This window comes from Palaemon carinicauda, chromosome 25 (assembly GCF_036898095.1).
Source record: "Palaemon carinicauda isolate YSFRI2023 chromosome 25, ASM3689809v2, whole genome shotgun sequence".
Lineage (NCBI taxonomy): Eukaryota > Metazoa > Arthropoda > Malacostraca > Decapoda > Palaemonidae > Palaemon > Palaemon carinicauda.
In genome coordinates, this window is record NC_090749.1 from 99,633,589 (window position 1) to 99,656,925 (window position 23,337).

General features: G+C 45.0%; 1 protein-coding gene across 4 annotated transcripts in view; it reads left to right on the forward strand.

The window, feature by feature from the left end:
• Window positions 1-367: 367 nt before the first annotated feature.
• Window positions 368-23,337, forward strand: part of LOC137618730 (uncharacterized) — a 43,259-nt gene continuing 20,289 nt past the window's right edge. The window contains exons 1-4 of one of the 4 annotated variants that reach the window (XR_011039828.1): window positions 368-456; window positions 3,029-3,110; window positions 3,305-3,468; window positions 13,267-13,293. Coding sequence is in view for 1 of the 4 variants with exons in the window: in XM_068348899.1 (XP_068205000.1) it covers window positions 404-456; window positions 3,305-3,468 (217 nt within the window). In the remaining 3 variants the exon portion in view is untranslated. Of the gene's footprint in view, window positions 457-3,028; window positions 3,111-3,304; window positions 3,469-9,626; window positions 9,750-13,266; window positions 13,294-23,337 lie in introns of those variants that run through there. The other 3 variants (XR_011039829.1, XR_011039827.1, XM_068348899.1) reach the window with 3 other exon arrangements.

Below are 23,337 nucleotides of genomic sequence, written 5' to 3' on the forward strand. Positions count from 1 at the left end.
ACTTTGCTAAATACGTTTCCACACAGAGTTACTGTGTACGATTATTGCTTTTTTAGGTAAAATTGAGGATAATTTTGAAAATTCCATAGACCCGGATTCTCAATTGTCGCCCCAAGAAGTAGAAGAAGACGTCTTGTAAACAAGACCGCAGGGTTGTCGGTTGTACGATAATTATCATACATGTGCGATTCTTTTAGGTCCGGTTTGATCTATGATACATACATTAGGTTTATACATATGTGTGTATGTGTTTAATTAAACATTTATACTAAAATATTTTGGAATAATTCAATCATGTAATTCCTTAATAATTATGTTGAAAGTGTGTACGATGATTTTGGTTAAAAAACGACAATTATAATGTTCATGTACGATAATCCAGTGGTAATCCACAGTGGCAGCCATGTCTGTCTGTTTAGGAACTCTATCATGTTTATCTTCATTTAACTTCGTTCTGTAAGTATGTCAAATTAAAACAGATGAAGCTAAAGCGTTATTCAATGTTATAGGTGTCATTATATTAATTAAAAGCTTGAAAGCTTAATTATATATTGAGATATTAACCGATATTGAAACACGATTTCTCGCATGGTATTGGAGGCCCGTCCTACAGACAAAACGTGTTTTTAAATTGAACTGAGACTTTTAAATTAAATATAGATATTTATAAGTAATGAATATATATTATACATGTTTTACGAAACAATTTCCTGTAGATATACAGTATAATTTTATTTAATAGCTATAATTAGGTGAAGGCCGAGACTAGCGTAGGCTACTCTAAGCTAGTTCGGTGTAGATATTTGCTATTAATATTAACTATGACCTAGGAATTAAGCTGTACCTTAGTATTTATAACTAGCTCTTATTGGAAGTAACATGAACTTCTGGTCGAGTAAGTTATTCATTTGTGATAATACTTTTTACGCTTTACGGAGATTCCGCGAATCACTCTCAGAAAGTACTTCCATCCGTCCTAGATTAGGTTAGGTAAGTGGGATACAGAAGCGCAATACCTAAACAGGCAAAGATATTGTGGATTAGACCGGGTTAGAAAGCGAGATTGCAACATACAGAAGGTCCTAAACTTGAACTTGAGCCTTTGTACATCAGTGGCCATTTCCTCACGCGTTCGTTAAAAATGGACATCAACTTACTTAAACTTTCCCCCCTAATCTAACCTACAAGCCGTGTCCTTACCTACTTAGCTAACTGGGTGGTGGCGGGGGGAGTTAACGTCCCATGCCACCCCCTTTACACTGCCGTATTCCAACTAAGGCATGATAATACAGGAGGCTGCTATCGTACATACACCCCTTGAACTTAATTTGTACCAAGAAGCTGTTTTTAAGTTGGTTTTTGTTACATTTTGGCCTGGGGTGTATGTACGATAGCGGCCACCTGTATGTATTATGTCTAACTTAGAATACGGCAGTGTAAGTAGGTTTCATATGAAATAGATATCAGGTTATTATAAATGTTTTTTCTTTATCCTATTAAAGGATATATTTTTTTATTACGGTATTTCTCTATCTTATCTTTCTTATTTTCAGTTAGATTTGTGTTTGTTTGTTTCACCAAATATTTGTAAGTTTGGACCTTCTATATACATGTGCCTCTGCGTCGATGACAATTTATGGTAAAACTATACAATAGTACAATGACATGGAGAAAACAAGAGACTATTAAATGATGTATTTTAAGGAGATTTGAATGATTTTGATAAAGAGGACTGGTGGAAACCTGTAGTTTTTCCAAGGCAATCACTAACCTTCGTTTTTTAATAATGAACTTGGCAGTTAAAAACGTACAAATAGATGTTAGCAGTAGGCGGTCGATACTGGGTAGTGGTGGGAAAGCCCCCGCCTCTTCTGCCGGCTGCAATCTAATTGAGGTTACAGTTTGCTAAAGGGGAGACAACTTTTCAGGGTAATTACCTTCCGCAGCTTGTTGAGGTCACAGTTTGCTAAAGGGGAGACAACCTTTCAGGGTAACTACATTCCGCAGCTTGTTGAGGTCACAGTTTGCTAAAGGGGAGACAACCTTTCAGGGTAACTACCTTCCGCAGCTTGTTGAGGTCACAGTTTGCTAAAGGGGAGACAACCTTTCAGGGTAACTACCTTCCGCAGCTAATTGAGGTCACAGTTTGCACAGTTTGCTAAAGGGGAGACAACCTTTCAGGGTAACTACCTTCCGCAGCTTGTTGAGGTCACAGTTTGCTAAAGGGGAGACAACCTTTCAGGGTAACTACATTCCGCAGCTAGTTGAGGTCACAGTTTGCTAAAGGGGAGACAACCTTTCAGGGTAACTACCTTCCGCAGCTTGTTGAGGTCACAGTTTGCTAAAGGGGAGACAACCTTTCAGGGTAACTACCTTCCGCAGCTAGTTGAGGTCACAGTTTGCTAAAGGGGAGACAACCTTTCAGGGTAACTACCTTCCACAGCTAATTGAGGTCACAGTTTGCTAAAGGGGAGACAACCTTTCAGGGTAGCTACCTTCCGGGTGTTTATACCTCGTTAACCCTTTTACCCCCCAGGCTATGTGGAACTTTCTAACCCTTAACCCCCAGGGGTTATTTTTTTTTTTCAAGCACATTTTGCAGTATATTTTTTATAAATTCCTCTAACAGCCTTAATTTTCATCATAGAGAGGTCACGTTGGTCTCATTCTCTGGGAAAATGCCTGAAGTTTCTCGAAAAATTATCAGAAATATGCAAAAAAAAAAAAAAATAGCAGTTTTTTGCAAGAGCGTACCAGTACGTCCATGGGGGTAAAGGGATGAGTTAATTGAAACGTACCAGTACGTCCTTTGGGGATAAAAGGGTTAAAAGTTTTAACTGCCGTATCCCAGCTTCGATGTTATCCTTCTCCTGTGAGTAAAGAACTCAGGTTTGTATAATTAGGAAAATATAAATTTTTAAATTTTTCATTTTCAATTTAGGTTAGACAAATTGATTTAAAACCTTGTATAAATACTATCGAGTTCTAGCCATTCAATGTGAGGTTCTGTAGAAAATGCCTTTTACAGTACTGCTACTGGAGGCATCGATGTCGTGCAGATACCGAGGGGAACGCGTCTGAAATGGAATTGCACATAAAAATAAGCTAATGTAATTGTAAAATGAAAATTTTCTATTAGAAAATCAATTTTGTTTAAAAAAAATGTTTACTCTGATGTTGTTGATATTCATTATGCTTATACATTGCTCTAGTACATGTTTAGATATATTACTGTATTTAATACATTGGATTTTATTGATTACTGTACTGTATTATGTGTTGATAATCTCCATGACAATTTCAGGAGCTATTGCCATGACATCGAAAATGTACGACGCCATACGCCAGGCTCTGGGGACGTCGCGCTTCGTCGCCACTGGTCAGATGCGAGGCGAGTGGATCAACAACGGGGAAGTGTACGAGGCGGATCACAGAAAGGTTTATCTGAAGAGAAGCTCCAAGGAAAAGGTACAGCATTTGGAAGTACGGTAACTCCTTCATATAAAATCTTCTAGTACTGTACGTGGAAAAGGTATTTCATCCTTATGTCTTTTCAAACGGTATTTTTAAATATTTAACTTAGCCGGTGAATATATAATAGCTGCTACTCAGCGGCTCGACAGAAAACATACTCAAAAAACTCGCGAGCGATCGCTATGAAGGTTGCGGGTGTGCCCACCAGCGTCAACTACCGGCCAGATACCACTCTTGCATGTAAACAAACCCTTCAATTCTTCTCTGTCGACGTTTACGACAAGACGTATCAATACTCGCTGTAGAACCTTGAGTTTTCTCAACATATTTGGTGAAGTACTTCATTTTGGTTTGAGCTTTCGCAGTGCAGGTGTTTTATCTTCATCTTAAATCTTGAACTCGTTTTTGGATAGATTTAATTTTTGATGACAAGAGAGAGAGTATGGACTTTCTTTGACTTTTAAATGGCCGACCCTTCCCTTAGACGGAAGTGTGTTTTAGGCTTTTAGCAATTATCTTATCACGTTATAAATTAATTATAGATTTTCCTCTATATATTTTATATCTCAACCGCCTTTATTAGGCCTCTTCGATTAGCTTTCCATTTATAATAAACATCAAAATAAATTTTAATGATTTGTTTATATGCGACCTTTCCTGAGAGTAGGCGGTCCTAACTTGGAAACCGAAGTTAAACAACGTTGAGCCCTTTTCAATCGTAAATAACTTTTACAGAGCTAATGATTTAAAACTTATTAAATGAAATATTTTTAGTAAATATTTTATGATAGTTTTTTTCTTTGAATAGTCTTCGTACTGTTTCAAAGATGAACTAACGTTTAGTTTATGTATGCTACGCAGTTTGCGCTCTATCGTTACGATAGAGAGAGAGAGTATCACGGTTTCACTTTGCAGAAAGAGTAAATCGATTCTGACGTTTTGTTCTTTTTTCTTTCAAAGCTTAAATGTTTTAAAGACTATTTTAAAGGCACTTTTTAATTGAAAAACCTTTCAGTTTTTTTCCTTTGGTCAAATAACCTGTTTATTGACGAAAGGTAAGTGGGCTCTTCTCTTCGGTGCGTAATCAAGAGAGAGAGAGAGGAGAGAGCACGTTCCGATCTTTATCTCGTCCCAAGCGAGTAACGTTGTTCTCGAGTTACTCTCGTCCCTAGTCTCTGTACGGGGAGAAAGGATAAAACGTTTTTAGTTTTTATTCTCGTCCCAAGGCACTGTACGGTGAGAGATTGAAAACGTAGTTTTGAATGAACTAGTGTTTAGTCGTTCAGGACGTTCGCCAACAATCGGAGTTGACTTGTTTTGACGCTGAGCGTCAACCTCCGCATTCTAGAGTTGTTTTGACTGCTCAGACTAGGCGGTCAAAGCAGTCTCGAGTGGACGCTGTGCGTCCTCACGCACCTGTTGTTGTTGACAGTTCACAGACTGTCAAGCAGTTACATGACGTTGCGTCCTGGTCCGCTACTAATGCACCAGTGCGTGTGGACTCTGCTTGTAAAGCATTGCCACCACGGTAGGTCTCTCCCTTGCTTGAGACTCGGCTATTGTCGGACAAGGTTCCTTCATATGAGGAAGTTGCTGTTCCCCCTCCTACTGATATTCCCTTGAGGACTCTGTCAGACGGAGAGGAGCCTAAAGCTGCTTAGCCCTCTATGGACTTTAAATAAATCATACTGATTTTTAAGGATCTTTGTCCGGATCTTTTTGTAACTGCTGCTCCTCGTTCGCCTAAACGTCAGAGTTTACACTAGGCCTAGCTACTTCGAAGCCGTTGTTTTATAAGCTAGTGCTCTCTCGCTCTTCTAAGAGAGCTTTACGTTTGCTAGGCGACTGGTTAATCACCAGGAGGAGTTTGGGGGAGACAGCCTTTGCTTTCCCTACTTTTAAGCTGGCTTATAGAGCGAGAGTCTGATATGACACGAGAGAAGTTCTCGGCTTGGGAGTTCCTGCCTCTGCCCAGATAGACTTCTCAAACCTCATAGACTCTCCCTGGCGCCTGGCCATGAGACGCTCCAAGATTTTACAGGTCGACTTCAGAGTTATTTTCGAGCGTTTGAAGTTTTGCTGTACAATTATGTCATGCATAAACAAGGCTTTCAGGGATGGCTCCAATGATCTGACAGCCACGTTCTCTGCAGGAACAAGTCCCTCAGGGATGGCTCCAATGATCTGGCAGCCATGTTCACTGCAGGAGTACGTAAGAGGCAAGTGCGCTCAATGTGTTCATTGTCAAGACAAACTTCACGATGAAGTCTACCAGGCTGTCTTGACAGCATTTATGGAAGGCGACTGGATGGTCTCTCTCGACCTTCAGGAGGCATACTTCCACATTCCTATACACCCGGATTCCCAACCGTTTCTGAGGTTTGTTTACAGGAATGTGGGGTACCAGTTTCGAGACCTGTGCTTTGGCCTCAGTCCTGCGCCTCTCGTGTTTACGAGGCTCATGAGGAATGTGGCAAAATCCCTCCATCTATCGGGGATCCGAGCCTCCCTGTACTTGGACGACTGGCTTCTCAGAGCATCGTCCAGTCTTCGCTGTCTGCAGGATCTACATTGGACGTTGAGTCTGGCCAGGGAGTTGGGACTTTTGGTCAACCTAAAAGTCCCAACTGATCCCATCCCAGATTATTCTATATTTGGGGATGGAGATTCGCTGTCAAGCCCTGCTCGAAGTCCAACTAATGCTGAAAAGAAAACGTTTATTCAGTCAGGAGTTGGAACAATCTCGTAGGGACTCTCTCATCCCTGGAGCAGTTTGTCTCACTAGGGAGACTACACCTTCTGCCTCTCCGGTTCCATCTAGCCTCTCACTGGAACTAGGACAAGACATTAGAGACGGTATCATTCTCAGTCTCCGAACCAGTAAAGGCATGCCTGAAATGGTGGGACAGCAATATCAGTCTGAGAGAGGGACTATCCCTAGCAGTCAAGAACCCAAACCACGTGTTGTCCTCAGACGCGTCGGATTTGGGTTGGGGTGCGACCCTGGACGGTCGGGAATGCTCGGGTCTGTGGACCTCAAGGCAGAAGAGCATGCACATCAACGGCAAGGAGCTATTAGCAGTCCACTTGGCCTTGATGATATTAGAAAGCTTCTTCGAAACTAAGTGGTAGAGGTCAACTCAGACAACACCACAACTTTGGCATACATCTCCAAGCAAGGAGGCACACACTCCTTCACGCTGCTCGAGATCGCAAGGGACCTTCTCTTATGGTCAAGAATTCGAGGCATCTCCCTGTTGACGAGATTCATCCAGGGGGACTTGAACGTCTTGGCAGACTGTCTCAGTCGGAGGGGTCAGGTGATACCCACGGAATGGTCCCTCCACAAGGACGTGGGCAAGAATCTTTGGGCTACTTGGGGTCAACCCACCATAGACCTCTTTGCCTCCTCGTTGACCAAAAGGTTACCAATCTATTGCTCTCCAGTCCTAGATACAGAAGCAATCTACATAGACGCGTTTCTACTGGATTGGTCTTTTCTGGACTTATATGCATTCCCACCATTCAAGATAGTCAACAAGGTACTGCAGAAGTTCGCCTCTCACGAAGGGACAAGGTTGACGTTGGTTGCTACCCTCTGGCCCGCGAGAGAGTGGTTCACCGAGGTACTTCAATGGCTGGTAGACTTTCCAAGAAGTCTTCCTCTAACGGTAGATCTGTTACGTCAGCCCCACGTAAAGAATGTCCATCAAAGCCTCCCCGCTCTTCGCCTGACTTCCTTCAGACTATCGAAAGACTCTCAAGAGCTCGAAGCTTTTCGAAGGACGCAGCCAGTGCGATTGCAAGAGCTAGGAGAGCTTCTACCATTAGAGTATACCAGTCGAAGTGGGAAGTCTTTCGAGACTGGTGCAATTCAGCATCTGTGTCCTCGTCCAGTGCCTCTGTAGCCCAAATCGCAGATTTTCTTTTACATCTGGGAAAGGTTTGCTCCCTTTCAGCTCCCACGATTAAGGGCTACAGGAGGATGTTGGCTTCGGTCTTTCGACATAGAGGCTTAGATCTTTCCAACAATAAAGATCTCCAAGATCTCCTTAAGTCTTTCGAGACCTCTAAGGAACGTCGTTTGGCAACTCCTGGATGGAACTTAGACGTGGTCCTAAGGTTCTTCATGTCAGACAGGTTTGAGCCATTACATTCAGCCTCCCTGAAGGATCTCACCCTCAAGACACTTTTCCTAGTGTGCTTGGCTTCGGCTAAAAGGGTCAGTGAACTTCATGCCTTCAGTAAGAACATCGGCTTTTCTACAGAAAAAAGCCACTTGTTCACTTCAACTTGGTTTCCTGGCCAAAAATGAACTGCCTTCTCGTCCTTGGCCTAAATCTTTAGATATTCCTTGCTTATCAGAGATCGTAGGCAACAAACTGGAAAGAGTATTATGTCCTGTTAGAGCTCTTAAGTTCTATTTAGCTTGTACTAAGTCATTACGAGGTAAATCTGAGGCATTATGGTGCTCAGTTAAGAAACCTTCATTGCCTATGTCAAAGAATGTTTTGTCATATTTTATCAGATTTTTTTAATACGAGAAGCTCATTCTCACTTGAATGAGAAAGACCGATGTTTGCTTAAGGTTAAGACGCACGAAGTTAGAGATATAGCACTCCGTGGCCTTCAAGCAAAATAAATCTCTGCAAAGTATTATGGACGCGACTTTTTGGAGAAGCAAGTCGGTGTTCGCGTCATTTTACTTAAAAGATGTCCAGACTCTTTACGAGGACTGCTACACACTGGGTCCATTCGTTGCAGCGAGTGCAGTAGTGGGTGAGGGTTCTACCACTACACTTCCCTAATTCCAATATCCTTTTAATCTTTCTCTTGAAATGTTTTTAATATTGTTTTTTGGGTTGTACGGAAGGCTAAGAAGCCTTTCGCATCCTGGTTGATTTGGCGGGTGGTCAAAGTCATTTCTTGAGAGCGCCCAGATTAGGGGTTTGATGAGGTCCTGTTGTATGGGTTGCAGCCCTTGATACTTCAGCTCCTGGGAATCTTTCAGCATCCTAAGAGGATCGCTGGGCTCCGTGAGGAAGACAGACTTACAAGGCAGAGTAATCGTCTAAGTCAGCTTCCTTACCAGGTACCTATATATTTTGGTTTTGTTATATTGATAACTGTCAAAAAAAAACTCTTAGCTTATACGCTGTAAACTTAATTAACTCTGGTCTCTACCCACCGCCTTGGGTGTGAATCAGCTATTATATATTCACTGGCTAAGTTAAATATTTAAAAATGATATTTTAATTATAAAATAAATTTTTGAATATACTTACCCGGTGAATATATAAATTAAAGGCCCTCCCTTCCTCCCCAATAGAGACGCAGCGGGACGAGAAGAATTGAAGGGTTTGTTTACATGCAAGAGTGATATCTGGCCGGTAGTTGGCGCTGGTGGGCACACCCGCAACCTTCATAGCGATCGCTCGCGAGTTTTTTGAGTATGTTTTCTGTCGAGCCGCTGAGTAGCAGCTATTATATATTCACCGGGTAAGTATATTCAAAAATTTATTTTATAATTAGAATATCATTTTGATAAATTATGTGATTCAAATGAACGAGTTATGTTACAGTTCTCTTCAATAACATGTCCCTTCTCTACCTTGCTTTCTGAGCCATTATATGAGTTATTCACCGCTTAATTCCATTTGAACCACTTCATTGACTTATCCAATTTCCTAATCACCTCAATTTTTATAATATATATGTCGTCCATATTATTTTCAGTTGTGCTTCACCACACTTCCCCTTGTCTGCACTACCCCCTCCTCCCCCCCCCCCCCCCCACACACACATGACCATTATCTTTTGATTTCTTAAAAGTCAAGAGCTTGAATCAGACATATGACAAAAGAAGGAAAGAAGAATTAGACTGGAAAGAGTTTGGTAGGGGGGACAACAAATGGAAAGACTCATTAGGTCCTTGTGAAACGTGTTGAAATGAAGACCTAAGCTGAAATTGCCTAGAATTCAAGGGAGCTGTGAAAAAAATCTGTATGTCTGACTCCACGTAGAGGTTACTGCTCAATGGTTTAGTACAGAAAAGTACACTATAGATATAGGTCAAATTGTGTTTGCTGCGTATATACAGTTTTCGTACCATCATACCTTTACAAATATTTTTTTTTCTTTCTTTTTAACAGTGTGATGAAGAAATATCTCCCTTTAAGTCATCCCGGACTTGAATCTATTTGTCAGTACGAAGATTATATAGTTTAGTTCCCCATTTTCAAGTGAAACTTTTGATGGGCAGCAGATAAGGTCAGGGCCCTTAAGTCAGTCGGCATGGGTTGATGGGAAAGCAACAGTTACAAAACTTATGAGCAGTTCATTTAAGATCAGGTAGTGATGATAGTAGGGCTATTATTGAGGCAGTTCTCATCATGTTTTAAACATGTTCCTTGGTAGTGCTATTTTTATAGCTTAGAAAGGACCGAAGAGGCTCGTTTTATATATAATTTCTCCCTCATCTGTAATTCCTCTGGTTTTTAATGTTCAAGAATATTGGGCAAAGGAGGAAGACTAGTTTATCTGAATAGCCGTAGTATTATTACCAGCTAAGTTACAACCCTAGTTGGAAAAGCAGGATGCTGTAAGCCAAGGACTCCATTAGGGAAGAATAGCTCAGTCAGGAAACAGATAGAATAGTGTGCCTGAGTGCACCCTCAAACAAGAGAACTCTACCCCAGGACAGTGGAAGACCATGGCACAGAGGCTATGGCACTATCCAAGACTGGAGAACAATGGTTTGATTTTGGAGTGTCCTTCTAGGAGAGCTGCTTACCATAGCTAGAGAGTCTCTTCTACCCTTACCAATAGGAAAGTAGCCACTGAACGATTGCAGTGCAGTAGTTGACCCCTTGAGAGAATAGCTGGAAAGAGACATCTATAGAAAGGTGAAAAAATCTCATTTAAAAAAGAAAGGGGTTACTTGAAATGCATGGGGTTTATGGTTTTGATCGATGTGATAAGAAATTTATAGTTAAATGAATAATAAAAAGTAGAATGCAGTACAGAAAAGGAATGGTAATAATAAATGTTTTTCTGGGTTCGACCTGTGTCGCTCCGGGAAATGCTCCTTATAGCACCATTTCTAAGGTATAAATACTACTAAATATACCAGAGAAAAATTTGCATGGAATGCCAGGAATATACTCAGCTCTCTCACTCTAATGGAGTGTAGGTATAGTAACTGGGGCGTGTTAGAACCCCTACCAGAGGTCCCTTACCAATTAGTCCTCTCCTTCCCCAATATCCCCCGATACTACGAGGTGCTGTTCTATATCCAACCACTGCCCTCTACTACGACTACCGTCCCCCCCACCCCTACCACTACCCACGCTTCTTCCCTCATTCCTTTTCTAGCACCAGTGAGATTCGGACACGTTGCTTTCATAGCTTTGTGTTTCGGTGTTTATGAAGATGTCATTCGTTTAGGAGATCCCTACTCCCAAGTTGAGTATTATAATTGTCTGTTTTTCATAATTCTAGGTAGCGACACATGTTAATTTTATAATTTTGTTTGTTATTAGTCTCGGCCGCTCTGCATGATGCCTTCCCTTACGGGTATATTGGCGGCCATTGAATAATAATACTGTATGCCATAGGAACCTTTTCTGTGAGTTAGTAAATCTCGGATGACATAAAGAAATTATTATTATTATTATTATTATTATTACTTGCTAAGCTACAACCCTAGTTGGAAAAGCAAGATGCTCTAAGCCCAAGGGCTCCAACAGGGGAAATACCCAGTGAGGAAAGGAAAATAAAATATTTGAAGAAGAGTAACAACATTAAGATAAATATTTCCTTTAAAAACTTTAAGAAAACAAGAGGAAGAGAAATAAGATAGAATAGTGAGCTTGAGTGTACCCCCAAGCAAGAGAACTCTAACCCAAGACGATTTTTATACATGTATATAATTTCTTTCAATTGAATAAGTACAGTACTGCTTTTTCGATGCTTATGGTTGAATGATGTAACTCAGATGTTGGTAAATAGAATTTCTCGCAGATGAATGGCCTTCAGAATTTTGCGAAGGTTATGCAGTCACTCCTGTCTGTTTGTTTGTATGTAAGCAACTTTACACAAAAACTGTCATACCAATTTTGGCCAAACTTGGTAGTCAAGTTTTGTATGACCCAAGGATGAATCTGTAACATTTTAGATAAAGTATATCGAAGTACAAGTACGCAGCGGTACTTCAAAAATAATCGCAATGCTAAGTACATCGCAAATATTGTGTTAGTTTATTTTTTACGTGAACAACATTATGGAAAAACTACTGAACAATTTCAACGAATGATGGTGGACATAGTCTGGCCTATTCTTTACAGATTCTCCTCTGTCCTCATACACCTGACAACACTGAGATTACCAAATAATTCTTCTCCACTCAAGGGGTTAATTACAGCACTGTAATTGTTCAGTGGCTACTTTCCTCATGGGTAGGGTAGAAGAGACTCTTTAACTCTGGTTGGCAGCTCTTCTAGGAGAAGGACACTCCAAAATCAATCCATTGTTCTCTAGTTTTGGTTAGTGCCATAGCCTCTGTACTATGGTCTTCCACTGTCTTGGGTTAGAGTTCCCTTGCTTGAGGGTACTCTCGGGCTCACTATTCTGTCTAACTTCTCTTCCTCTTGTTTTGTTAAAGTTTTTATTGTTTATATGGGAAATATTTATTTCAATGTTCCTGTTCTTGAGATATTTTATTTTTCCTTGTTTCCTTTCCTCACTGGGCTATTTTCCCTGTTGGGGCCCCTGGGCTTATAGCATCCTGCTTTTCCAACTAGGGTAGTAGCTTAGCATTTGATAATAATAATAATGTTGGGTACGACCCAAGGACAAAGTCATTAGATTTTTGAAGAAAATACGTTGAAGTACAATTACGCATTGGAGTTATGAATGAAGTATGAATGCTTTGCGTGGCAAAGGCATGCTCTCGGCTGAGTGCCCCTCTAGTTATTTATGTTGATAGAGATATGTCGTCAGTAATTGCCTCCTACGACAGGCAAATGTTCAAATATGTATCATTACATAAACGGTGACATTATATCACCGTGCGTGTAATGCACAAGTAAATTTGTCCCTTACGGTGCAGTGTGGAAGGCATATTTTGAGCCGTTGTGCAAAACATACGAGATGGTTAATGAGCAAGAGTGATTTTGCATTGGGAGCTATCAGTCCATTGCTATTTTAACCCTCTTACCCCCAGGCTATTTGGAATTTTCCAACCCTTAACCCTTGGGGGTTATTTTTTTTTTTCAAGCACATTTTGCAGTATATTTTTTTTCAATTGCTCTAACAGCCTTAATTTTTGTCATAGAGAGGTCAGGTTGGTCTTATTCTCTTGGAAAATGCCTGTAGTTTCTCAAAAAATTATCAAAAATATGCAAAAAAAAAATGTAAATAGCATTTTTTTGCAAGGACGTACCAGTACGTTCATGGGGGTAAAGGGATGAGTTTTGTGAAACGTACCAGTACGTCCTTTTGGGAGCAAAAGGGTTAACATTTATCATATATTGAATATGTATGTACTGTATAGCTTTTCTTATAGATACCAGTCATTAGACATTATCCTAGGGATGATTTGATTCCTGGATTTTGGATACTTACACCTTCAATTTATATGTATGATTAGAAAAATTATGGTTCTTTTTGCCAGCAGTTAGTCATTTTATTTATCATTTGTAGATGTCACTGTAAATTAAATTTCCATTTATATGATTAAATAAATGATGGTTTTGTTACCAGCCATTTGTAATTTCACTTATCTTGTTTTAGATATCACAGTTAAAACATTAATTGTTCCGTAACCGAAATACAAACCACGCTATTTACATTGGGTTTACCTTTTTAAATATTAAACTTAGACGGTGAATATATAATAGCTGACGTCTCCGACGGCTCGACAGATTCCAAAAACTCGCGAGCGATCGCCGTGAAGGTTGTGGGTGTGCCCACCAGCGCCGACTATCGGCCAGATACCGCATATACTTGTCAATTTCTCCAGTTCTTCTCTGTCGGTCTTGTCGACAAGTTGGTTCCGCTCGCTTTATGACCTCGAGTTTTCGACCGAATTGGTGAAGTACTTTATTTTGGTTGTTTATTGGCTTTCGCTGTGTTGGTGTGTTTCTTCAATTAAACTCTTGAAACCCTTTTTTTTGGCTGGTGTTTATTGTTGATGAATTTGGTTTTGACTTGGATTTTCTCTGATTGTTCAAAATGGCTGACCCTTCTCCTGTATATCGCAAGTGTGCGAGGGATTGTAACAAACGTCTTCCCAAGGCCTCTATCGACCCTCATACTGTTTGTTCTAATTGCCGGGGTAAATCCTGCCAATTAGGAGATCGGTGTGAGGAGTGCGTGGTCTTGTCGGAATTCGAATGATTGAGTATGAAAAATATACTCGTAAGCTTGAGAGAGATAGGGTGAGGAGAAGCTCCTCTAGATTTTTGGAATTTTCCTCCTCCCATGCCCCCGAACCTAATCCTTCCCCTGTAGTAGTTGTTCCTGAACCCCCTACTAGCACTCATGAACCGTCCATGCGGGATATGTTTTTAGCGATTCAAGCTTTAGGCGAAAAAGTTGAGTCCTTAGCATCGGACAGAAACCAACATATGTCAGATGTTAAGTTGTTGAAGTGTCAGAGTGGTAAAACAGAAAATCTAAGTGATAAAGTGATAAGTGCGCAAAATGTGTTTAGTGTTGCGGCCGAGGGTTCGTCTGTTCGTGCTTGTCGCTCCCCTAGTCCTAGACCTCTTTCAGGCTCCCCTGCACCAGGGAGAAGTAATGTCGTTGGACTTAAGGGGGCGAGAGGCGTAAACCAACGTACAGACGTTCCCTCTTTGGTATCGGACGTTTCTCGTCAAGATTGTCCTTACCATAAGACGGGTGAGACTAAGTTCTCCTCGTCCTCCGAAGACTTATCGCACAAGAAACCTTGGCGCAAGGTTTCTAGACCCTTGAAGCGAAAGTCAGTCCCTTCAGGACAGGTCCAGCATCCTGGCTGTAGCCATTGGGGCAGCTCTGACCATTTGCAGTCGTCAGATGACTGTTCGCCTATTAAGCGAAAGCGTAACACGGGGTCCGAGGGTCTCGGTAGAGGCAATGTTTTGCCAACGCAGACGTTACCGACGTCACGGCCCGTTCTGACTCCCGTTGATCCGAAGTGGGTTGTCCTGCGGGACATGCAGTCTAAGCTTGCCTCCCTTATGGAAGAGTATGACTTTGATCAGGTTCACGATGATCCTTTGCTTGCGAGTCGCCAGTGCGCTGAACGTGACTCTGGCCTTCAGCCGCCTAAACGAGTGTTTTCTCGTCCGTTTGACGTTAGTGCTAACGTTTCTAGTGCTTTGAAACGCTATGCTAGTCGTGTGCCTAGTCATTCTCGTCAGTCACGTGACATGGATCCCCCTTTGCTACAGTCTCAGACTGACATTCAGCTGCTGCCGCCGCAGCCCCGCACTGACGTTCGCCGACCGGCTCCGTTGCCTCGACGTGACGTTGAGCGTCGGTCACCGCAGTCGGAGGTTGTTTTGCCTGCTCAGACTCTGCAGTCAATGCAGGTCCGACGTGATGTCGAGCGTCAATCAACTTCAGCTGTTGTTGTTGGTCAGTCACAAGACTTTCAGTCCTTTCAACAGCGACATGACGTTGTTTCCTCTTCTGCTGCTGCTGCTCCGTTGCTTGTTGACATTGCCTGTCAAGCGTTGCCTCCTCGGCATGTCTCTCCGTATCATGAGACTCGGCAGTTGTCGGACGAAGTTCCGTCGGATGAGGAAGTCGCTGATCCCCTTCCAACTGATATTCCTTTAGGGACTTTTTCGGATGGAGAGGAGCCTAGAGTTGCTCAGCCCTCTCTTGATTTTAAAAAGATCATGCTGATTTTTAAGGAACTGTTTCCTGACCATTTTGTGACTGCTGCTCCTCGTTCGCCTCCATCAGAGTTTACGTTAGGCCTAGCTACTTCGACGCCGTCGTTTACTAAGCTAGTGCTCTCTCGCTCTTCTAAGAGAGCTTTGCGTTTACTAGGCGACTGGTTGATCACCAGGAGGAGTTTGGGGAAGACAGCCTTTGCTTTCCCCCCTTTTAAACTGGCTTCTAGAGCGAGCGTCTGGTATGACACGGGAGAAGTTCTCGGCTTGGGAGTTCCTGCCTCTGCCCAGGGAGACTTCTCAAGCCTCGTAGACTCTCCCCGTCGCCTGGCCATGAGACGCTCAAAAGTGTGCTGGTCCTCTTCGGACCTTGATCATCTCCTCAAAGGGGTTTATAGGGCCTTCAAAGTTTTTAACTTCTTGGATTGGTCGCTGGGAGCCTTGAGCAGGAAGATCTCTTCGGCCGACCGTGATGTATTCGTGCTAATTATGTCCTGCATGGACAAAGCTATCCGTGATGGCTCTAATGAGCTCGCTGCTACCTTTACGGCAGGAGTCCTTAAGAAGAGGGAGACTCTTTGTTCGTTCCTTTCGGCAGGAGTAACTCCCTGTCAAAGGTCAGAGCTTCTCTTTGCTCCGTTGTCATCTGCCTTGTTCCCACAGCAGTTGGTTAAGGATATCGCAGCGTCTCTAGTACAAAAGGATACCCATGACTTGATGGCTACGTCAGCGCGTAAGGCTGCTCCTTCATCCTCTTATGTCGTTAGACCTAAGCTCGATACTCCAGCAACGAGGTTTATCCCGCCCTTTCGTGGCAGAGCCCCCAGTAAGGGAGGCGCTCGTGCCGATAGTAAGAGAGGTAAGAGGAGAGGATCTAAGTCCTCCCGTGGCAGAGTCTGACTGCCCACGTCCTCAGACAGCGGTAGGGGCCAGACTGAACAACTTCTGGCAGGCCTGGGAGAAGAGGGGTGCAGACCGGGAGTCTGTTTTGTTGCTAAAGGAGGGGTTCAGAATACCTTTTGTACGGAGACCTCCTCTGGTAAAAGTCCCTATAGACCTCTCTCCCAGGTATCGAGAGGAGTCAAGGAGACAGGCACTACAGCTGCAGGTGTCTCAGTTGCTAGAGAAGGGAGCGGTGGTGAAAGTCTCGGACCTTCAATCACCGGGATTTTACAACCGTCTCTTCCTGGTACCAAAGCATACATGAGGTTGGAGGCCGGTGCTGGATGTCAGTGCACTCAACGTTTTTGTTGTCAAAACAAAATTTACGATGGAGACCACCAAATCCGTTCTAGCAGCAGTCAGAGTGGGAGACTGGATGGTCTCTCTCGACCTGCAGGATGCGTACTTCCACATTCCTATACACCCGGATTCTCAACCGTATCTGAGGTTTGTATACAGGAATGTGGTGTACCAATTCCGAGCACTGTGCTTCGGCCTCAGCCCTGCTCCTCTTGTTTTTACGTTTACGAGGCTCATGAGAAATGTGGCAAAATTTCTACATTTATCGGGGATTCGAGCCTCCCTGTACCTGGACGACTGGCTGCTCAGAGCGTCGTCCCGTCATCGCTGTCTGCAGGACCTTCAATGGACGTTGGATCTTGCAAAGGAGTTGGGACTTTTGGTGAACATAGAGAAGTCTCAGCTGACTCCCTCCCAAACGATTCTCTATTTTGGGGATGGAGATTCACAGTCTAGCTTTTCGGGCTTTTCCGTCTGCCACCAGGATAGAGCAAGCCTTGCTCAAAGTCCGCCTCATGCTGAGGAAAGACCATTGCTCTGTGAGAAGTTGGATGAGCCTCCTAGGGACGCTGTCATCCCTGGAACAATTTATCTCTCTAGGGAGACTTCACCTTCGCCCTCTCCAGTTCCATCTAGACTCCCATTGGAACAAGAACAAGACTTTGGAGGCGGTCTCGGTCCCGATCTCCGAACCAGTAAAGACGTGCCTGAACTGGTGGGACAGCAATATAGGTCTTCGAGAGGGTCTGTCCCTGGCAGTCAAGAATCCAAACCACGTGTTATTTTCAGACGCGTCGGATTTGGGTTGGGGAGCGACTCTGGACGGTCTGGAATGTTCGGGTCTTTGGACAACAGATCAGAGGAGCCTTCACATCAACTGCAAGGAGCTGTTGGCTGTTCACTTGGCCTTGACGAGTTTCGAGAGTCTTCTCCGAAACAAGGTGGTAGAAGTGAATGCGGACAACACCACAGCCTTGGCGTACATCTCCAAGTAAGGAGGCACTCACTCCCACACGCTATTCGTCATCGCAAGGGACCTCCTCATCTGGTCAAAAGATCGAGGCATCTCACTGTTGACGAGGTTCGTCCAGGGGAAATTGAACATCTTGGCGGACTGTCTCAGTCGGAGAGGTCAGGTGATCCCTACAGAATGGACCCTCCACAAGGACGTGTGCAAGAGTCTTTGGATGACTTGGGGTCAGCCCACCATAGACCTCTTTGCGACCTCACTGACCAAAAGGCTCCCGACCTATTGCTCTCCAGTCCCAGATCCAGAGGCGGCCCACATATATGCTTTTCTGTTGGACTGGTCTCACATGGACGCTTACGCATTTCCGCCGTTCAAGATCATCAACAAGGTTTTGCAGAAGTTCGCCTCTCACGAAGGGACAAGGTTGACGTTGGTTGCTCCCCTCTGGCCCGCGAGAGAGTGGTTCACAGAGGTACTTCAATGGCTGGTAGACGTCCCAAGGAGTCTGCCTTTACGGATGGATCTCTTACGGCAGCCCCACGTAACTATTTCCTCTTCCAGTACCTCTGTAGCCCAAATTGCGGACTTTCTCCTGCATCTGAGAAATGTTCGCTCCCTCTCTGCTCCCACTATTAAAGGCTACAGGAGCATGTTGGCGTCTGTTTTCAGACATAGAGGCTTGGGTCTGTCAAATAACAAAGATCTCCAAGATCTCCTTAAGTCCTTCGAGACCTCTAAGGAGCGTCGTATGTCAACTCCCGCTTGGAACTTAGACGTGGTCCTAAGGTTCCTAATGTCAGACAGGTTTGAGCCATTGCATTCAGCCTCCCTGAAGGATCTCACCCTCAAGACGCTTTTTTTGGTGTGCTTGGCTTCGGCTAAAAGGGTCAGTGAGATCCATGCTTTTAGTAAGAACATCGGCTTCTCTACAAATAAAGCTACATGTTCGCTTCAACTTGGTTTTTTGGCCAAGAACGAACTGCCTTCTCGTCCTTGGTCTAAATCTTTTGAAATACCTAGTCTGTCAGAAATCGTAGGTAACAAAGTTGAAAGAGTACTGTGCCCCGTTAGAGCTCTTAAGTTTTACTTAGCTCGAACTAAACCATTACGAGGTGATTCTGAGGCTTTATGGTGCTCCGTTAAGAAGCCCTCATTGCCCATGTCTAAAAATGCGTTATCGTACTTTATTAGACTTTTAATCCGGGAGGCACATCCTCATTTAAATGAGAAAGATCGTTGTTTGCTTAAGGTCAAGATGCACGAAGTGAGAGCGATAGCAACTTCGGTGGCTTTTAAACAGAACAGGTCTCTTCGAAGTATTATGGACGCGACCTTTTGGAGGAGCAAGTCGGTGTTCGCTTCATTTTACTTGAAAGACGTCCAGACTCTTTATGAGGACTGCTACACCCTGGGTCCATTCGTTGCAGCGAGTGCAGTAGTGGGTGAGGGTTCTACCACTACATTCCCTTAATCCCTATATCCTTTTAATCTTCTCTTGAAATGTTTTTAATCTTGTCTTGGGTTGTACGGAAGACTAGGAAGTCTTTCGCATCCTTTTTGATTTGGCGGGTGGTCAAATGTTGTTTCTTGAGAGCGCCCAGATTAAGGGTATTGATGAGGTCCTGTTATAGGGGTGTTCGCCCTGGATATAACAGCTCCTGGGAGTCTTTCAGCATCCTGAGAGGATGGCTGGGCTTCGTGAGGAAAGCGGACTAATGAGGCAGAGTAATCGTCAGAGTCAGCTTCCTTGCCAGGTACCTATACTTAAGTTGGTTTTTTATGAAATAATTGTCAAAAAACTCTTGAGCATATACGCCTTTATTGTATTAATACTGGTCTCTACCCACCACCATGGGTGTGAATCAGCTATTATATATTCACCGGCTAAGTTTAATATTGAAAAATTATATTTTGATTATAAAATAAATTTTGGAATATACTTACCCGGTGAATATATAAATTAAAGGCCCTCCCTTCCTCCCCGATAGAGACCCAGCGGACTGAGAAGAACTGGAGAAATTGACAAGTATATGCGGTATCTGGCCGATAGTCGGCGCTAGTGGGCACACCCGCAACCTTCACGGCGATCGCTCGCGAGTTTTTGGAATCTGTCGAGCCGTCGGAGACGTCAGCTATTATATATTCACCGAGTAAGTATATTCAAAAATTTATTTTATAATCAAGATATCATTTTAGCGCAGCTGAAATGGCGAGCCATTAGAATTTAACGAGGGTGTATTACCCCCGCGCTAGTTAGCGGGGGGGTAGGGGAGTGGTAGCTAGCTACCCCTCCCCCCCTCACACAGATGAATGCTCACTTTCACTTTTGGCTCGGACTGTGACAGACGTCTCTGTCTTGGTCCTCTCTTGGCAGCCATTGTTTGTTCTGTCTTTACTTAATCGCTTACTTTTCTTTTACTGTACTCAATATATATATAAACATGTTTTCATGTTTGTATATATATTTAAGTATAGAAATCAGTAAGTTTCCTTTTCAGATTTGTGTGTGTAGTGTACGATATCTACGTGGTGTTCTCGGCAGTTAGGCCTCCACGGCGTAATTTTATGGGTGGCGATCGAGTTTGACTTCGGTCTTTCTCTCTCTCTCTCTCTCTTGAGGTCGTTCACCCTTTTACTACGTGTTACTACGCCCTTGTAGCTTCCTTTCCGTGTGGGGGGGTTGCTACGCCGTACGTTTGTCTCAATTAGTTTATGAATCTAATTGTAGTTGTTTTTTTCAGCTTGTAGAACGATTCCTTTCGGGGTTTTCGTTCTTTCTTTAGTGTTCATTCATTTTTGAATTACATAATTACATAGTTTCATAATTATAATTGTTATAATTCTGTTTTGGTTACAGCTCTCCTTCCGTGAGTGTAAGTGGTTGTGAGGGCACGTGCCTGTTGTGTAATTCTTGGTTCCTTTCCCTCGGGATTCCTCTTCGGAGCCTTCCCGGGGGAATGAATGTATACTAATGATTTTTGTTTTATTTTTTTACAGTTACCGATCTAGTTCGTTTCTGTAATATGGCAACGGTGTGAGCTGTCTTGTTGAGGCCTGGGGATTCGGCTGTTGCTGCCTCCCCCCTTGTATTTTCGTCAGGGGCATGTCTCCTTCTACTGGAAGTACTCCCGTGACGACGGACAGCTCTCCAGTTCATTTTAGAACTCTCAGGAGGCTTGCCTCCTTGGGCGGGTAACTTTCCTTCCGAGGGAAGTTTTTCCTGTCCAGGCTTGAGTTTTTCCCCTTTTGGGGGGTTCTTCTCTTGCCTTTTTTTCGTGCGACTATGCTCTTGGTGCTGAGCGGTCACACCTGCAGTTTCGCTCAAGGGACTGGGCAACTGCAGGAGCTCCTCTTCGGAGGATTGCTCCTTTTAGGTCACTGGCTGACCAGTCTCTTCTACGAAGTGTTTTTCTTTCATTCGCGAGAGAGTACACTCATAGAGACTCCTCTTCGGAGGATTCTTCTGTTGCTGTTGCTGTTGGCCTCCCTCGCCGTAAGGCCCACCGTCCGCCTCGTCGTAAGGGCTTCTCATCTCCCTATAAGGGTGCTAAGAGGCGCCTTTTTGAATCTCTGTTTGTAGCCTACAACTCCTTTTTCTTGATCTTCCGCCTTGGTGCAGATAGACAGCAGTCTGATCTCGTCTTCCGACAGGCAACGGTCTTCCCGACGGACAACGGTCTTCCCGACGGACAGCGGTCTTCCGACGGACAGCGGTCTTCCGACGGACATCAGTGTCCCGGCGGACAACGATCCCTTCGGGGCAAAGGGTTGCCTCCCACGGGGGTTCTTCCCTTGCGTGTCAGGGTTTCCCTGCGCGCCCTTCTGCTGTGTTCAGCACTTTCATGATGATCATCCCTGCTGTTCCTGTTGGTTCCTGTTACGCGCCCTGTGCGCCCACGTTCGCCCTCGCGATCTAGAACTTCGGTTCAGGTCGGGGTCAAGGACTCTTCTTCTATGCGCAGGCTTCCATGCGTAGCCTTCTGCTCGTCAGCGATCATCAGCTCGCCAGCGACCATCAGCTCGCCAGCGACCATCAGCTCGCCAGCGATCATCAGCTCGCCAGCGATCATCAGCTCGCCAGGGATCATCAGCTCGCCAGCGATCACCTGTCCCTCGGCGATCTCCGGATCGCCCGCGTGTGTTACAGCCGGCACGCCAACGTTCTCCAACACTTCTGAAGGAACATGGTTCGCCAGCTACTAGCTCACCTGCGCATGCTGATCGCCATCGCGCGACCCTCAACTGCGGATGCTGATCGCCATCGCGCAACCCTCAACTGCGGATGCTGATCGCCATCGCGCGACCCTCAACTGCGGATGCTGATCGCCATCGCGCGACCCTCAACTGCGGAGGCTGATCGCCATCGCACGACCCTCAACTGCGGATGCTGATCGCCATCGCACGACCCTCAACTGCGGATGCGGATGCTGATCGCCATCGCGCAACCGCACACCTGCGGGTGCTGATCACCATCGCGCGACCCTGCACATGCTGATCACCATCGCGCTATCGTCTACCCTGCGGATGCTGCTCGCCATCGCGCGATCGTCACCTGCAGATGCTGCTCGCCATCGCGCGACCGCCCACCTGCGCATGCTGATCGCCATCGCGCGACCCTGGCATGCTGATCACCATCGCGCGACCCTGGCATGCTGATCACTATCGCGCGACCCTGTGCATACTGATCACCATCGCGCGACCCTGCGCATTCTGAGCACCATCGCGTGATCGCCCTCCTGCACATGCTGCTCGCGATCGCTCACCTTCGCATACTGCTCGCCAACGCACGATCGCTCACCTGCGCATGCTGCTCGACCATTGTCGGCATAACACAACGCGCCATCGCCAACCTGCGCGTTAGTGCTCACCAGCTCACCACCGATCGCTTGTTGATCCATATTGCCAGCGGTCTTCCTCGCCCACGCGGCAGCGCGTTTCCTCGCCATCGCGCTAACGCTTGCGTTCGCCGCCTCGGACTCACGCTCATCCACCTGCCCACCCTCACGACCGCTTGCCCGCGCGACCGCTCGCCCGCGCGCCTGTGCGACCGTTCGCCCGCGCGACAGCTCGCCCGTGCGACCACACGCCTGCGCGCCCACACGCCCACGTGCCTGCACGTCTACGCTCATGCGCATCCGCGCCCATGCTCTCCAATGTTCCCCCACGCGCGAACCAACGGTTTTCCATCGCACGGACGGATGGTGTTCCGTCGCGCGAACCTACAGTGTTTCTTCGCACAAACGTCAGCTTATTTCTTGCTGTATCCATTGCTCGTCTATGGGTTATCGCTCGCCGACCACCAGCTCTCGCCCTTCCTACCACGCTCGCCCTCCTTCTGCGCTCCTTCGCTCACCTTCGTTTGCGTTACCGCGCATGGGCCCTTCCACGTTCGCCCACGCGAAAATCTTTGAATTACCATCGCGCGAGCTCCAGGGCGATTACGACCACGATTCCCAATGGGGTTTTCGCAGCAGGGCCAGCCTGGCGAGTTCTTCTGGAGCGTATTTCCAGAACACGGCCTCACCCCGTAAACGCAGAGCATGGCACTTGCAAGAATAGGAGAAACTTAAGGGAGATCTGAGCAACACTCCTCTTTCCTGAACCTGGGTTAGCCCTTCCCCGTCATTCCCTGGAAGGATTTGGGGGGGTGGGGGCTTTCCGTTCGAGATTTCTCCATCGGACAAGGGGTGACTGCTTACCCCTTCCTCTGGGAGCTTACCAGGTTCTTTCCCTCCTCGGTTACGGCCCGAGGTTTGGTTCAAGGAA